This window comes from Agrilus planipennis, unplaced genomic scaffold (assembly GCF_000699045.2).
Source record: "Agrilus planipennis isolate EAB-ADULT unplaced genomic scaffold, Apla_2.0 scaffold206, whole genome shotgun sequence".
In the NCBI taxonomy this organism is placed as follows: Eukaryota; Metazoa; Arthropoda; class Insecta; order Coleoptera; family Buprestidae; genus Agrilus; species Agrilus planipennis.
The window spans coordinates 440649-459504 of record NW_020438979.1 but is presented as its reverse complement, the minus strand read 5'-3'; the positions used below and the strand labels follow the sequence as shown (position 1 = coordinate 459504).

Genomic DNA, 18856 nt, shown 5'->3' with positions numbered 1-18856 from the left:
GAGTTTTCGTCGATGTACAGTGTATACAAACCAATCCGAAAAAAAGTAATGGAAGACTAAAAACTTGTAACATCTAGAGGTATAAACAAAAATGCAATTGGTGTAGGCAACAATTATAGTTGCAATAAGCAAAGGAAATTTACCCCGATGACAGAGGTTACTGCATTAGAAGTAAAAAATTTAAATGATAATGTTTTTTTTCCCTTCTGATTTTAATTAGTTTGTAATAATAACTTATTTCACGCTGCTGCATATGAAAATCTCGCGTTGATTCTGGTAAAGCGCGCTAGCATTCTCCAGTCGATATTTGGCGCGACAGAGAGTTTGCTGGAAAACGGAAAAACAAAATAGCTGACACCTAGTACTGGAAAAGATGCAAATAGAGCACTAACCGCTGCTCTCTTTGCCACTTCATACACCTTTTCAGAGCATTTATGCAGTTCAAGAAAGCTTCTTATTAATGAAAAGCTCCTGGCGCGCACTTATTAAACGACCTTGTCCCAATTAACAAATACCCACGACGAATCGTCTTGCACCTTAACCGTCAGTAGAAAATCACTCGTTTGATGTATACGAGGTGCAACCCAATGATTTTTAAACATTGTACACTCAGGTAGGGTTGCAACTACAAGGAATGTCTAACCTGAAATATGTTATAATCTCATCACACAGTCGTCGTCAGTCTGACGACTGCCTGGGAACGCACCTTTCACTCTAGAGGAAACCTTCCTATTTCCCGAAAAGTAGAACAACTCTAGCTAGTTTGTAAGCAATAAACTAATCTAGGCCTTCCTCTGTCTTCTTTACTGATATTTCTAGTTCTAATATATCTAGGACAAGCCCCCCACGTCTGAGAAAGTGTCCAACAATCTTACCTCTAATCGTAATCCTAAAATGTAGCATCGTGCTACAGATGGCGTTTACTGCGCCATTTGTAGTATTTTCTAAAACACACTGTTAAGACAGCAGAAAAGAGTTGGTCTGTGTTCTGTCGGAACTGCCTGCGACGCGCTGATGAGATCCAAAAAGATCGAAATCGCAATCCGCGTCTGGCAGTTTCGACAGAATACAGACCACTTCGAATTACTTTATTCGATTAAGCTAACGTGCCTATCACGTTGAGGTTGACTACGCCGGGATTCGTTTTCAGCAAGTAGATATCCACACAAGTGGACCTTGTTGGAGCATACGTAATCCTAAAATGTAGCATCGTGCTACAGATGGCGTTTACTGCGCCATTTGTAGTATTTTCTAAAACGCACTGTTAAGACAGCAGGTAAAAGTTGGTCTGTGTTCTGTCGGAGCTGCCTGCGACGCGCTGATGAGATCCAAAAAGATCGAAATCGCAATCCGCGTCTGGCAGTTTCGACAGAATACAGACCACTTCGAATTATTTTATTCGAATTATTTTAATCTTACCTCTCTTTATGCTTAAGAACTATATAGTTGGGACGATTAATCGTTGCAAAATCCGCAATAAATTATATGTGAAAAGGAACGTATCTTCTTTCTTGTTTCTACTTGGGGCTGTAGTCATTTGCTTCGTTTATAACACGCCCTCGTTAAGTTAGGAAATGTTTCATGAGTATTACAGACAAAGTGATAAGAAATAACTGAATAATAGTAAGCAGTGCAGCGGTTAGAGGTTGCTTAAATACGAAAAAGATTAGGGTCGGCTTTATAACTGCCTGGTTGGAATCATATCTTTGAACAAGCGTCTTGCTTTCCGAAATTCCTGAGAATGTTGAACCTTCTTTAAAGTTCGATACTGACAACATGCTCAAATTCTGGTTGTTACACATTAATTGGTGTAATACTATTCCTTTTTCTTCATTGGTGTCCGCTGCAATTCCTACCTGGCATCTCTTTTCTATGTTTATTACCTACAAAGTCTGTCGGGAGTAAAAGTAGGCTTTCTATCAGCAAGCGCTCCAGTCTAGTTAATAAATTAAAAAAAAGAAGTAAATGTTCATTTTGACCGTCCTAACTATATCACCCTCTTCCTGTTGGAATAATGGTTTTTCTTTAGCCATTAAAAAACTAAACTTTGAGCTACACTCAAGCATAAATGAAATAATAATAAAGTTATTATGGCAATGCTTTGAAGTCAACCGTTTTATGACATTTAATAACCATCTCATACACACATATATGTATGTAGTGCAAATTTTATGATCTAATCCAAAGTAAAGCTTCTCTGTCGGAATTATGGTATCGACTAAGTCTCCGTGTATTTTTCGTCTCCTTTTTTATTACTTATTCTCTTTTATTGTCTGCAGCGACTGGCCTACATCCAACTGGTGGCCTCCTGGCCTCGACGCCGTCGGCGTCCTCGCCGTCGACGGCGACCGGGGTTGCGGTGGCGTCGCTGTCGGCGTCGTCAGTTCCTCCAAGTCAGTCCATCGACCTTCTGGCAAAACTCGGACTGCACAATAGCAGCTGGGAGGGAGTATCGTACGTTGACGATCCAGTGCTGCACAGACCCGTCTATTATTTGCAAGGTGAGTGCAAATAAAGAAACACTCGGTATACAGACACCAACTTGTGCATTTTTAAATAACTCTTGTGGGCACAAGATTATTTAATTAATATAACAGAAGAAGTAGGCAAATAGCCCATAAACTCTTACGTTTTTGATAGCCTCCTGATAATTAATAAATAATCAAAAGATGTACATTTACGTCAAAAAATATTAACTGGAGTTCCTTTTCCTTTTACGAACAATAATAAATACTAATGCATCCATTAGATTACTTCGGAAATGTAAAAGTCAATACCGAAGGGGTCCCACAAGGTTGATCAGGAGGCCCTGTCCTATGTAAATAAATGAATAACGACAGTTAATCGTTATTAGAAATAAAGCAAGAAGCCAATAAATTGACTAGATGTAGTAATGAGAACGGCCTCATCTTCAAGAGAATTGCATGCCTTTAAAATAAAGGTTTTCTTCTTGGAAGATCATCTGTCACATACAGATATATATGTACAGTACAACTAGAGTCATCTTTTTTCGCTGTAAAGCTTTTCTCATTATATTCTTAGACCTTTGACCTTTCGCTGCTTTCGTTTGTTCTTACATTCGTCGTTCATCGATTTAAGAAACCTTATTTCGACAGCCTTGAATTCTGCTTTGTTAAATTTATTATTTGTTACCTAAGATTTAGTTTCATGTACTTAAAACAATACTGGAGACCATGATCTTGCAAAATTTGCTTAATCGGCAAAATTGCACATCTAAGTGACTGCACAATATCGTGTAACTATTAGTTTTAATGACTCCACAACGATTCCAATTCCATAAATAGATATTTCAACACCATTACATAGTTTGAAATTAGCACGCAGTTATTTCATATATTTTATGTCGTAGAACTATTGTTCTAAAAATAAAATGTCTTTTTTGCTGAAAGTTAATTCAAATTCCAAATGTGGCATTTTTTTATACATTAAATCTTATTTATCACTATAACAAGCTTTGTGAAATTCTATATGAGTACTTATTACTAAGTCTAAAAACCAAACCTTTGTAACGAGAAACAAATTTTATTTATAATAAAACCGAAAAGAACCATGAGCAGATGTATTGTCTTCAATTTATGTTCGACCCTATTAAGTTCATTCAAAGGTGCACTTGTATAACTTCACTTTTAACCACAAATCAATGATTTCGACACACGTTGAAATATTCAAGGTTCAGTCATCACTCAAATAGTTAAGTAACATTAATAAGTTATAGGGGCAGTGAATTGAAATGAAAGCAATTTCACGCATTCAATTTATTTTCCCTTTTGGATTTCAGTAAAATTCAAAGTTAATTTTCAAAATTCGGAAACTATAGTTTTTGCTTCCACAATTAAACTGCTTCAAAAAAAATAAGTCTGATGATTTTCTAATGTTAAGTTGAAGTAGCAGAAAGTTTTGTAACTTCTATTTTATACAAAAGTTCAAACCTTTACTATGAATAAGTTAATTACGTATATCTTCTGAAAATATTGCTTTGTATTGATTTATATTATACGATTTCACGAATTCAAAATTGCCAATTATTCAAAAAATTATGATATCTGGAATTTGCACTGGATTTATTTTATAAAGTTTAAATAAACATATGTTGAAACTCTCTCTTTTTCATAATTTTAGTTTTGTTAGTTTCAGAAAGAATTATATTTCTCGGTGTCCATTTTTAAATAACAATCTCCACAAACCTACAAAAATCAAATTGATCTAAACTTTGAGCTCTTCCAAAATTTTTACCAAAAATTATTGAAAAGTATCTTGTCGCTATCATACCTGAATAAATTTGGTTTAACGTTTTAACTAAATGAAAGTATTAATTACTGCGATTCCGATTTATCATTTCTAGGTGTAGGTTTTTCGTGCATTAGCTGATACGAAAGCTTTTAGTGAATTCAAAGCTCCGATAAAGCCGTTGAAACGTGAAAGAGAGCTTTTAATTTAACGTTTAATTGGGTTGAAACAGCGTACGTGAAAATTCAGAGTTCGTGAACCAGCATTATGTGTAGTTACTTCAGAAGCTTTGCTACTATATGTATACTATTTCAAGGAATATACTTAGGAGTAAGGACTATGTATACTTTTAGTAGATATAACTTTATATGGTATCACAATATCTAGCTATCTTATGTTCAATATGAAGATATTTAACTCACTTAAAAAGTATTGGATAGTTTAAATAAACTGTAACTTCATATTACATAATTGATTGAATATCGTGAAAAAACAAACTTTATTGCACAATATAAAAATACATTCATAACTTGGCAACGTGGCATACGTTTATTTTGTACAAAAATATTTTAAAATTAGCTGGGGTACACGGCTTCGCTCAGAGAGTTTATATGAGATTATAAGGTACTTCGAATAAAAGGATAAACAATAATGATCTGGGGTGTTCTCGAACATTCCACAACATTCCATAGCATTCTGGAACATTCCAGAACATTCTGGAATGTTGTGGAATGCTCTCGAATACTCTCAAATATACTGTTCTAGAAATTTCTAGAAGGCAAAACTTCCAGCCCTTATATCATTAAAAGAACGTCCTTCAGGTAAAAACGGTAACCTTGTTCATGGGTGGGTGATAGAGGGTTACCGCACCATAAAACTCCCTTGATTGTACCGAGACTTATTTCTGAGTTTTAGCCGTTAAAATGTGAACGAAAGAGCTTTTAATTTAACATTTAATTGGGTTGAAACAGCGTACGTGAAAATTCAGAGTTCGTGAACCAGCATTCTGTTGCGACAAAGTTAAATGACAGGTTGGGCGTGAAATTCAATTGATTCGTTAAAGGGGAAACGCCAGTGCAGAATGGCGACTCTATTATTGCACACTTGACTCGAATTCAAAATGATAGAAGTTCATTAGTTGTTTTCAGTTCGAGTTGAAACTGGAGCTCGAGATCAGCAGGAGCATTGAAACAAACAATACAACTTTTCTGCTGTTTAATCAACTTCGTTCTCTACATATAGGTGCATGGCAATTGTTTAAGTAAATGCACTTAATGACACTAAACACCAGGGCAGGTGTTCTTTACTCTAAAAATAAAACAAAGTGTCATATTATTTATGGTCATTGCATTATTGCATCTAGTGGCCTTTAACCTCTGGTAGGTATGTGTTCATTGAAATGACTAGATACCTACAGAGTGTCCAATAACAACTGACTGCATAAATAAATTATAGAAGACTTAAAGACGTTTAAATGAAAATCTTTTATTTGGTGCATGATCAAAAAAAAATTTTGTACCTTTCTTATTGATCTGACGACGTATTAACGATTGTATTGGGTGTGTTCCGAAATATAACCCAGCATACTGATTAGTGCTGATGACGTAATGAATCGATGCTATACTGTTGATTCCTTCCAAAATATACTGGCCAGTGCATTGATGTCAAATTGACGCCATATTGACAATAGTGTTTGTGCTCGTTTACAATAATTTTGCTCTAAAAGTTATTACTGTTTCTTTCAATAAAAAATTCCTCAAAGTCTGATGCACAAACGCCCGTTTGATATACTACTACATCACATTTGTCTCACCAATACAATATGGTGGCACACCAGTACAATATGGCGTCGATTNAGTGCATGATCAAAAAACAAATTTTGTACTTTTCTTTTAATGATCTGACGACGTATTAAGGACTGTATTGGGTGTGTTCCGAAATATAACCCAGCATACTGACCAATGCTGATGACGTAATGAATCGGCGCCATACTGTTGATTCGTTCCGAAATATACTGGCCAGTACATTGATGTCAAATTGACGCCATATTGACAGTAGTGTTTGTGCTCGTTTACAAAAATTTTGCTCTAAAAGTTATTAAAGCTTCTTACAATAAAAAATTCCTCAAAGTCTGATGCACAAACGCCCGTTTGATATACTACTACATCACATTTGTCTCACCAATACAATATGGTGGCACACCAGTACAATATGGCGTCGATCTATGACATCATCAGCACTGGCCAGTATGTTGGGTTATATTTCGAAACACATCCATTATATTATCAAATGGGCAGAGTATAAAGCTAAGAACTTGATAAAAATAAGGAAGTATTTTACTCATTGATGGATACATTAAGTAGCAACTTATCGCCATGTACGGTATGGTCAAAAACTCAATCTTCAGTATAAGAGAAATTGTCGGAGTCACATTAAAAATATTTCGCTTGGTATTATGTTTACATATAGAGGGATTTGTTACTTAACAAATAATGCAATAAAGGTCCCTCTCCCTGTGATAGATACTGATAGCATTTCCCATTTACGTGTCTCTTTTATTTCTAATTGTAAATGGAATAAACTTCAGAAGGGAAGTGTTTCCCTCTTCCAATGATATTTGATACCGTCGCAAAGCTATTGTTTGTTTACGAGGGTGAGCTTCACACTAAAATCTACTTTCTCGTATTAGTCCACTAAAGATAAGCAACATATAAAATGTATAAGGTGAAAATAAAATCGTTTCTATACTACTTCGACATAAAAGGAATTGAGACCAAAGAAAAAGTTCTTGACCGGTGATGATTACCTATTCATTGGGCAAACATCTTCCAAAGGAAATATGAAAATTATTGAAATTGCCAAGTTAATGATGATAGGTTACAAAATAAATCATCACTCATTTTTTTGTTGTTTCTCATAGATAACTTGCGCCTAGCAAATCATTTTAGAGCAGATAACAACTTCTTGATAAGTTATTTAGTTTTCTTACGGAAAGAGACCAAAAGTTAAATTTGTTATGCAGCAATTATAGTTCCGCATAAATTCGAAATTAATGATTTGTGGAAGGTCTTTGAAGACTTTCTTGATTGCGAATGTTACCTATAGTGCAACAAGAAGACCTAACATCACCAGGTTTGATTCGTTAGTGTGTTATCGAAAATTTTAAAACATGCAGGACAAGAGGTTAGTTTCAGCTAGTTAGTCACATTTACGAGGCGGGGAAACTTCCGGAGAATTATAAACGGAACGTGATAGTAACCATACCTAAAAAGAGAGGCACGCATAGGTGCGGGACATTTGGAACAATTAGCTTAACTTCCCATTCCTCAAAAATACTAACTAGAATTGTACCGAGAAGGATTGAAAAAGCGCGGAAGAACTATTAGGGAGTTTAGTAGAAATAAAGAAACGCGGGAGATCATTCTAGCTTTACCGGTAAAAACAGAGAAAACGGTAGAAAAAGGAAAGAGTGCGTAAATAGGATTTGTAGATTTAGAAGAATCTTTTGACAATGTTAAATGGGACAAGATGTAAAATATACTTAAAAATGTAGGGATGAGTTATGAGGTATTAACAAAACAGTATTGCATTAAAATAAATAAAAGTAAAACAAAAATACTGGTATGCAAGGTATCTGGTATCAAAAAAAGGTAGGGAAAGAGCGAATATAAAGATAGGATGCGAAAGATTAGAAAAAATGACTGATTAAAGCAATCTAGGAAGTCAGTTAAGTCAGAATGGAAGGAGTAGTAGGGATTTAAAGTAGAGGATAGCGCAGGGTCGAGTCGCCTTGAATAAAAAGAAGTCACTTCTATGCTCGTGAACGATTAATTCAGAAGTTTAAAAAAGATTGTTAAAGGTGTATGTTTGGAGCTCGACGCTGTATCGGTGCGAAACATGGACAGAGGGCGCGGCGGAAAAGAAAAGGTTAGAAGCGTTCGAAATGTGGTGTTACAGGCGAATGATGAGGATACCGTGGATAGAGAAAGTTAGAAATGAAGAGGTATTAGAAGGAATAAGAAAACAGAAGACTCTAGGGAAGTCAATAAGAAATAGACGAGATAGGTTGATAGGACACCTTCTCAGGCATAAAGGTCTAGTCAGAGTCCCGAAGAAGGAATGTCAATCAATCCCATACGGTGGTCATCAAATCCGGATATCGAGTCAATTTCGAATTTAATTTTCAATTTCATAATACAGTTGTACTGGGAAGATAGACCGAATAAAATATGTAGATGATGTGAATGGAATTGTTCGAACTAAAGTCATGTTAAGTATCTATTGAGCACTCGCATAAAACAAGAATCGTTGTAACAAGAGTACAATTACGCAGTAATGCGAAGAGTACGTCTGCCGCCACTGCATATATAAATACTTCACGTTTACAGCCGTGAGGGCGATTGTTCGATTTTATTGCATCATATAAGCGGAGCGGATTGTGGCTCCAATAATAAAACCAAAACGTCGTAATTTTATCATATAAATTTTATAACGTGATCTTCTGTTTCTGCTATTCTGGGGTTTGCAAAGTTTCCTTTACTAAACTAGAATAATATAATTTTAATGCTCAAGAACGTTATTTCTGGCTATTTTGCTGTTACTATTATGATAGGAATACACATGTTAATTGGTCCGTGATTTGATCCATAACTAACACTGACATCTTTTTCTACTGTTTTGGATGATATCACCTCCCCCCTTCTTTTGTCACACCCCTCACTGTCCTAAAGAAACGACCCCCCATATTCCTTAAAATTTTCTTCAATCGGCTCCATCCACCTCCATCCTTATTCACCACTGCATAGCATTGCTCCGAAGTTCTGTTACTCTCCTTCTGGAATTCCTGGGCACCCAATTCTCTTTCTCAGCGCCACCACATATTGATCCCTTTATATCTTTCCTTTCTAATATTCCCTTCTACCAACCTCCCCAACCTCACCTCATATTTTACTATCCTTTTTATCGCTTCTTCCCTGATCTTCCAACATTTAGTCACGCTTCTTGTTACATAATCTATCGTACTTCTCTCTAATTGCATACCCACTTATATAAAACCCTTATCTGCTCTTTTTCCTCCCATCCCCATATTTCCCTTTCTTTTTCTTCTACTTCGTTATTATTGTCCTGGTCCTTTTTAGATTTCCAATTCCATCTTGCCATCACTTTCTAAAAACATTTCCTCACCCATAAAGATCTTTCTCAGTTACCACATTTTTCTTCTTCTATACTTTGTTGCTATTGTCCAGATCCATTATCATCATTTTCCTAATTAGTTTCATTGCAGTTAACTGAATATTATTTGGTGTCACTACTAATCCATGACTATTGTTCCGATAGTTATCTTTCTCAGATCCCTGAATTGTATATTCATTGTGCGTTTCCTCTTCATCCCTTTGATCATCATAAATTGGATCTTCGTAATTCCAAACTCTTTAATTAGGTATTATTCATTCCTGAAAACTGTTTTCGTATTAGAAAATACTACAAATGGAGCAGTAAACGCCATCTGTAGTACGATGCTACATTTTAGGATTACGTATGCTCCAACAAGGTCCACTTGTGTGGATATCTACTTGCTGAAAACGAACCCAGGCTTAGCCAACCTCAACGTGATAGGCACGTTATCTTAATCGAATAAAATAATTCCAAGTGGTCTGTATTCTGTCGAAACTGCCAGGCGCGGATCATTTTGGATCTCATCAGCGCATCGCAGGCAGCTCCGACAGAACACAGACCAACTTTTACCTGCTGTCTTAACAGTGCGTTTTAGAAAATACTGTGGACCTTGTTGGAGCATACGTAATCCTAAAATGTAGCATCGGGCTACAGATGGCGTTTACTGCGCCATTGGTAGTATTTTCTAAAACGCACTGTTAAGACAGCAAATAAAAGTTGGTCTGTGTTCTGTCGGAACTGCCTGCGACGCGCTGATGTGATCTAAAAATATCGAAATCGCGATCCGCGTCTGGCAGTTTTGACAGAATACAGACCACTTCGAATTATTTTATAATATTACTATTGTCAGGATAACAAACAATTTCTGTAAATATGTGCTATTTTTTTTAATGATTCCTGTTTTCTATCGTTTCAATCCTCTTTTTAAAAAAAAAAAAACTTGTGTCAATCAGTGAGAAATGCACACCTGACAGGTCACAGATTACCTTCGTATCAATAGCTTATTCTGTATGACCTTTCTCAAAACAACATAATGTAGCAAAGTTTAAAACACTGTATTCAACGTATAAAATTTTTACACTCCATCGTGTCCGAAGTAAGGGGTTGGTCTACTAGAGACAGTTTAAGACGGTATTTCGTTCGTTTGCAGGAACCATTCTCGCCAAGTTTTCATGTTCCTAGCGAGCACAATATTCTCAAGGCGTAGTTTTTAAAGTAGCAGGTGTCTTTCGACTTCAATAGAATTTCGCATGTAAGTCCCCCGAATGGGGAACATAGTCTGGCGTGTACACAGATATACACGTACATGCCGGGATGGGTTATTGCACTGCGGTAGGGTCAATAAAGAAATGGAACGACTGCTGCAACGACTTCATCCCTTAGAGTAATCTGTAGCGTTTGTTAAACTACACGACCAACTCTGGTTACTTCTTCCATTCCAGTCAATATAGACGAATTTCTCTTTTATCGCAGAAAGTATAAATAGCAATAACGGGAACCATTGCAATCGAATCCCACATGACTTATGGAAACGGAATGTTCTAAATTCGACACTATCAAATTAATGAAAATGGAGACCAGATGAAAAATAAAGAACAAGTATGACTCGCTCCTTGAGGGTTCTGTGCTGTTATACGAAGTCGATTTAAAAAGTATCGTCAATTTTCTGTTTTTTCAAAAACTATTTATTCATTCATGAATATCTATTTTGTCCACTTCAAAGCAATCCCCACCAGATATTATACACTTGTGTCAACGTTGTTCTCAATCCTCGAAGCACTTCAAAAAGTTATTTTTTGTGATCTTGTTCAGCTCCTCATTCGATGCCGTCTTTATCTCCTCAATCGTAATATATGTAATGTAATGTGTTCTTACACGGGTCTCTTTAGTTTTGAGAACAACAAAAAGTCACAGGGGGCCAGATCTGGGAAATACGGTGGCTCCGACACTATTACTGTGTTGTTTTTGGCCAAAAATTCGCGCACAAGCAACGATGTGTGAGCACGGGCGTTATCATGATGCAAAAGCCAATTTTTGTTCTTCCACAAATCCGGGCTTTTCTGGCGGACTACTTCGCGCAAATTGCGCATAACTTGCAGGTAATATTCCTTATTGACCGTTCTTCCCTGTGGCAAGAACTCATGATGCACCACGCCCCTGCAATCGAAGAAAACTGTAAGCAACTTGCATCGTTTTTTTCGGTCTTGGCTCGTGCGGCACTTTTTATTGGGATGATCAAGCTTTGGTTTTCACGTCATTNTAGCTACAAGCTATCCAAGGATGGTACTATAGAATGTCACCTCAAGGTAGGCCTAGTGGCGTCATCTCTTGGTTAGGCCGGAAACTTATCAATCCACCCTCGTATAACCTGCTCCAGTTCCCTTACACGTACGCAGTACTAAGTAATTTAGTTCAACGTTCAACGAAAATCAGGTCATAATCGAAATTAATTCCGTATCGATTAGTCCCTAAAATATCTACTGATAAAAAGGTATGATATGAAGTTTCTAGTACCATGACACAAGGTCGTTCCTAGACTCTCATCAATAAAAAACTAATTTGAAACGTTAAATTAACAAAATAAAATATTGAAGAAACTTAATTTCATCATTCTAACCTTCTATTATTGATGAAATCTCTATGACGGAACATGGTGGGTTCAAAACTGTTCGTCTCCTACCACCAGGGACATCTTCAGTATCTCCAATGCTGTTGCTGAATTGTTCAGCATTGTTGGATAACATGAAGCTCCTGTCTCTTGTGATAGGAAACGAAATGTCGAAAACATTTAACGCCTTCAGGACCCATCATGACGATTTAATCAATAAATAACACAAGGTTAGGATTATGAAACTGATCTTCTTCACAACCGTGAAAGCCTTATTCAACTTCCAAAATCAGACATCCGCATAATTCTGTCATTCCAATGGATCTCGTTATGTTTTTCTCAAGCATTATTAATTTGATCTACCAAAAAAATGGATATCAAAGATAGACCCAAAATTTATATAAGATGAAGCAGATGCAAGGGAAGAAAAAGTGGGGAAAAAGCGAATATAAAGATAGGAGACGAATAGTTAGAAATGGCTGATTTTAGGTATCTAGAAAGTCAGATAAGTCAGGACGGAAGGAGTAGTAGGGATATAAAGCAGAGGATAGCGCAGGGTCGAGTTACCTTCAATAAAAAGGAATCACTTCTATGCTCGCGAATGGTTAATTTAGAAATTCGAAAAAGATTAATGAAGATGTATAGTTGGAGCGCGGTGCTGTATGAATGACGAGGATACCGTGGATAAAGAAGGTTAGAAATGAAGAGATTTTAGAAAGAATAGGTGCACAGAGGACTATACGAAAGTCAATAAAAAATAGGCGAGATAGGTTGTTAGGACACCTTCTCAGGCATGAAGGTCTAATCAGAGACATTTTAGAGGCAGAAATGGGAGTTAGGAGGGGTAAAGGTAGACCTAGATTAGATTACTGTTCGCAAATAGTTAAGGATGTGGGTTGTTGTAGTTTTAGGGAAATACGAAGTTTAGCTTAGGTTAGGAATGAGTGGAGGCGCGTGTCCAACCAGTCTTAGGACTGGCGACCTTATGATGATGATGATGATGAAGCAGATTTCTAAGATTTACAAGAAAATAGTTATGTTCATCTTGGACCTCTTGAATTTACTATATTAATGGAACATTTTGATCGAATCTTGCTTGATGACGATGTTCATTGTTTAATTTTTCTTTTCATTTGTTCCAGGCAATTACCGAGACTTGCGTCTACCTCCACCAGCATTCGAGGAGGTGACGGACTTGTTACGCCGCAGTCCCGAGTTCACGATAGCAGCCTGGGTGCGGCAGGAGAAAGGCAATACTGGTAGCATAATGAGCGTGGCGCACGGTCCCGATCGCTACCTGGAATTACAATCGAGCGGCCGCAGGAACGAAGTGCGATTACATTACACGTCCCGCGTTGACTCGACCGTACACACGGAAACGTTCGCGTACAGTTTGGCCGACGACCATTGGCACAGGGTCGCGGTATCGGTCAGCGGGTCGCAAGCCGAATTATTCGTCGATTGTTATCCGCTTTATAAAAGACTGCTAAGGCCTGGGGCGCCCAATAGAAATTTTTCCGCGCCCCAACAAATCTGGGTGGGCCAAAGGAATCAGCACTATCACTTCAAGGTAAGTTAGTTGAGACATAGCTGGTATTATTTTACATGCAGTATCTGCAGTAATATTCTACCACTGGTAATGGCATAGATGAAAAATGAAAGTGTGAGAGACCATCAAAGAAACCGTAACAAATGAGGCAATTACACTGGGCTGTTTTTTTTCTTCCACCGAAAGACGTGATCGAGCGGTCTAGATAACAGCTTAGCATTCGAGAGGATGCCAGTTCGATTCCACGTCCACTTGCTCTAAAGTGAAAAATTCTTTTGTAATTTCCTTGAATCGTTTAGACAAATGCTGGGTAGTGACATACGTCACCTGTCCTCCTTTATCTTTATTTTGTCAGCCTCATCTGCCTTTCTCCAACCACTATCCACCCATTCCAAGGAGATTTGATAAGTGGGTCTTCTGCCCTACCCTCTGACTTTGCTCTAAAGTTTAAGTTGAATGAACTGCCTGACCACCAACTTATATAATAGCTGGTTGGAATAAAACGTTGAAACGCGAAAGTTTGTTTTTACTTCTTCTCGAGCTATTTTCAGTCGTTCATGGAATTCCTTGATTTCCTCTGTAATTTCCTTGGATCGGTTAGAGAAATGCTGGGTAGTGATATACGTCTTCTGTCCTCCTTTATCTTTATTTTGTCAGTCTCATCTGCCTTTCTCCAACCACTATCCACCTATTCTAAGGAGACTTGATAAGTGGGTCTTCTGCCTTACCCTCTAACTTCGCTCTAAAGTTTAAGTTGAAAGAACTGCATGACCACCAGCTTATATAATAGCTGGTTGGAATAAAACGTTGAAACGCGAAAGTTTATTTTTACTTCTTCCCTAGCTGTTCTCAGTCGTTCATGGAATTCCTTGATTTCAAACTCTCTTAGCTCCTTGTGAATGAAATGAAAACCTCTTCGACGCGTTGAGAGTAAAATGTTGGCATGCTTTGGAAGTTGCGCTTGCATGATGCAACGGATGTGACGTCAGCAAGGGAAGTTACTGTCAATTGTGAATTGCAATCCAAAACAACACATGATTGTTCTAAATAAATACGTAAATGAAAACGTAACTTCTACCACGTGTTTATAAGTGCACCTCTTTTTTCTTCTGCAGGACTGCTTTAGATTGTATTTGTTGATTTAGAAGGTGCAGTTATTTCATTTGTTTCTATACGATTTCAAGTGGATTTGAGCATGCACCTGAAGTATAGCATCGAATAAATTTGCGGTATGTGCGTGCTTAGCTAACTCCTGATAAAATAGTATCGATAAATGGCATGTAAAGCAAGAGATTACCACTTTTATCGCATTCTTAATTGACTACAAATCTTATCGCCTGTCAAATATCAGATGAATAATCGTTTCAAACTCTCAATCCAACAAACAACAATTATAAGTGAACGTGAAAAACAAATATGGGTAAAGGTCTAGATGATGCCATTTCTAGGCATGTAAATATTTATATAGTCATTCTTAAACAATATTCAAAGGTAAAACTAATGAAAAATACATAAAAATATTGAGAAAGTTATATAAAACATTATTTAAATATCTTTATCAATAGGTTAGGTTAGGTTAGATTAGGTAATCGGGTTTTGTTCAAGTGGCCACCCTCTTTCGATCCCCCACCTCCACCCGCTTGAAAATAATTATTTTATTGAATTTTATTTGAATTATAGTGTATAAAAATTGTCAAAATAATCAACTTTCTACCCCCATAACTATTTATCATCTAGACCTTTACCCAAATATGCTCTCAAAACGTTTTAGACTTTCCTTAACTGGGCTAATTAATAGCTAATTAAACCTGCAAATAATTATTTCATGCATTTCCTTGTTTTACTTTATTAAAATGACAAATTCATGTCATTTACACTTTCCGACATTATAAATGTATCATCAGGTACAACACCTCTAACTCCCTTAAAAATGAGTATTTTAGTAAATAAATGATGACGCCATCTCTGTAAAATCAGTCACCCTAGTTTTATTTTTCCTCCTCTTAAATCAACTTCATTATCTTGATGCATGTTAAAGACGTGTACGCGCCCTTTTCAAATGACTACCTTTATTCGCACCCCCAACAAAAAGTTTTCAGCAAAACTGATTAGGTAAGTGGTAAGCTCAAGAGTCATCGTCACTTTTATTGCTTTGCTGTTTATAAAGTTGAGAATGTCTAAGAAAGCTACGAAAGAACAAAAAGTATGATTTTGGTTTTAAGAAACAGTTATCCAATTGTTGGATATATTCTGTCTAATTTTAGGGATCCCTTTTTAAATAAATGTATAAATGCAGACGAAACTGTGTTTCAATAATTCCTACTTTTAAATTCGCTTCACCTGAATTTATATACTCTATTGGTATAGGAGCTGTCATACTCAATACGACAAAAATGCAATTGTACGTTACTAGTCCATGCAATTTTTGCAACCTACTTCTCCTTTCAAAAAAGAAACTAGCGTAGAATGAGAAATATCAATAATCTTTTGTACCTTGCGTCCTATATTTTGGCGAATGGGCTTGGCATATATCCAGGCGAAGTTTATAGCTCTGTAAAAGACGTTGCGAAGTTACGTAATTTAATCAGATAAGATGTAGACGTGTGGTCGTTGTAATAGACTTCTGAAATCAATTTTCTTAATAATGTCTAAAGAATAATTTATACTGTTTAGAGAGATAAAACTTTGACCTGCAACTATATCTGAACAACTAACAGTAAAAGAAACAATAATATCATCATCATCATAAGGTCGTCAGTCCTAACGACTGGTTGGACACGCACTTCCACTCTTTCCTATCCTGAGCTAATCTTCGCATTTCCCTGAAACTAGAACAACCCATATCCTTTTTCGCTTCGACTAGTAAAGTATTGCACCTTCTCCTATGCTCTTAATGACATCCCCCAAGGTAGTCCCCCAATGGGGGACTATTTTACGTCCGGAGTGCTTTACTCCAAAGGACGCCATCATTTAAGTTGTAGAGTTGTAAGAGTACGTTGTACTCTGGAAATCCTCGTGATCTCTGCCACCCTGAGTACTGAAAGAGTTGCTGCCTTCTTTCAGGGTCTTGTCTTAGTCTGGTTTCTCTTTAACCCCCCCTCCCCCCCCATTATGGTTGAATCTATGGTCCGGCTTCCTAAAACATCGAAACTTGCAATCCGATTCACCCACACTAGTTTGTACAAGCGCTTAATCAATAATGTACATAAATATACTACAAAGTTGTAAAATTTTTAGGGTTCTAGTTATTTGGAAATCATTAAAAACTAATAAGCCTTTTTCAATAGACGTTTCTCCATCATATAGCATAGAGTTATGAGAGTACTACAAAATTACTTTTATGCAAATAGTTATTGTTCAATAATTTATGAAAACTACCCCACATGGATCACACCGAATATCAGACAACAGACACTATATCGCCATCTAGTGATATTTGCTGCTAACAGCAGTACTTCAAATGTTTAACAAGACCTCACAAAGGTATCCTATTTTTACCTTCAGCCAATCTGAATTTCTGACATGGCACGTAAATAAATCTAACAAAAGATTTAGAATGAAAATAAGAAATTAGAAAATTTTCCTTGAGCCAATCTTAGTAAAGTTACAAAATTGTAATTTCAAATATGAAAATAATGTTTCGATTTTGGATTCTTTTGATCTCACAGTTTATTTGAGTTAATAAGTTCGAAAACTTTTCTATGATATGGCACGTAAATAAATCTAGCAAAAGATTTAAAATGAAAATGAGAAATTAGAATCTTTTCAGAGTTTAATACTGTATTTACAAAGGTTCACCAAAACAATAACATTTTAAACGAATGAATTTAATGAACGATTATGATTTTTTATTAAGCTTCAAATGTTAATTGTAATGCTTCAATATCCAAGCAATAAAGCTTTCGATGGACATTATTAATATCGTGATGTTGTTTACAGTACGTGACTTTACAATTAACAGGTGTATTTCGAATCGAATAATATCGTAATTACATTTACTACTGCTCTTGTTATAATTAATATTTAATTCAGAAGTAAGCAATAACCATAGCAATTGTAAATTTCGCCCACCCATTTGAAAAGACGTCCTTAAATATTAATTGAATCATGTACCGCTATAAATTTAGTATTGAAGTAGAAAAGATCATTATTTGTTAATTATTACGTTAATACTGTGATGGTTACAACTGAATAAAACGATTTGCGGATGATCAAAATACCGTGGATAGAAACGAGAAAATTTTAGAAAAAGTAGGAGAACAGAGGAAGCGATGAGATTCAATAAAGGGTAGGGGTAGAATGGTGGGACAGCTTTTCAGACGTGAAGGTCCAGTTAAGGACATATTAGAAGCAGAAATATGAGAAAAGATAGGTTGAAGAAGACTTAGATTAGATTGCTGTTAATAGTAATAGTTAAGGATGTGGGATGCTCTAGTTTAGAGGAAATACAAATATTTTTCTCAGGATAGAAAGGTGTATAGGTGAATGTCCTGCCAGTCTTTGGACTTATAACCCTATGATAAAGATGATGAAGAACTTTTTTGCATATAGTGGATTCTTATAAGGTTAAAAGTTAGTCAAAGCTGAGTTTTTTATTTTTACAAACTTTTGTTTTGATTTTTTCCCTTTTTTTCAGAAATAATTAAAAACTACATAAGTTGTCTACGTGATATTTATAATATATTAATACGTTTGTTTTTCTATCTAAAAAAAGTAGGTGATGTTCTGATTAGATATTTAGTTCTTATCAAACTTCGCGTGATGTCAGCTCATTAAAATTGAAAGGGTCCGTAACCCAAAGACATGGAGGCCGCCTTTTCGGCAGTTATAAATTATCTACCTGTTTGTTCGTGATGAATTACAGTTAATTATCCATTCGCTTAATAAATTATTGTCCTGTCAAAACCAAAGACAAGGACCCTGGCAACAATACGGCATAAACGCAATTAAATTTTAAAGGTCGATCGGAAAACAATTTCATCGTCAGCTGAACTGCCGAAATTCCTTAATCGAAACCCACACTTACACAACGAAAATGGGGACGTACAATCAATTGTCGAGACCTAAAACGTTTAATTAGTTAATTTTATCGTAGAAGTCAATTAACCAGGTACTCATTGGAAAAACTAAATTAATTCTCTAAAATTAAAGGTAGTCTACTATTGTTTACTGTGAACACATTTTGCCCAGTTAGTTGTATTACTGTTTATGAGAAGAACTTGTAAAATAATAAATAAAGGAATATTAACATTCTTCAATATAAAAAATTTAATACC

At 36.1% G+C, this 18856-nt stretch overlaps 1 protein-coding gene across 1 annotated transcript in view; it reads left to right on the top strand.

Moving 5' to 3' along the window:
* The window catches only part of LOC108740390 (protein kinase C-binding protein NELL1), a 76227-nt gene that overhangs the window by 47733 nt on the left and 9638 nt on the right, over window positions 1-18856 (top strand). The window contains exons 2-3 of the mRNA XM_018474692.2: window positions 2280-2501; window positions 13174-13601. Of these exons, the coding sequence (XP_018330194.1) occupies window positions 2280-2501; window positions 13174-13601 (650 nt within the window). The remainder of the gene's footprint in view (window positions 1-2279; window positions 2502-13173; window positions 13602-18856) is intronic.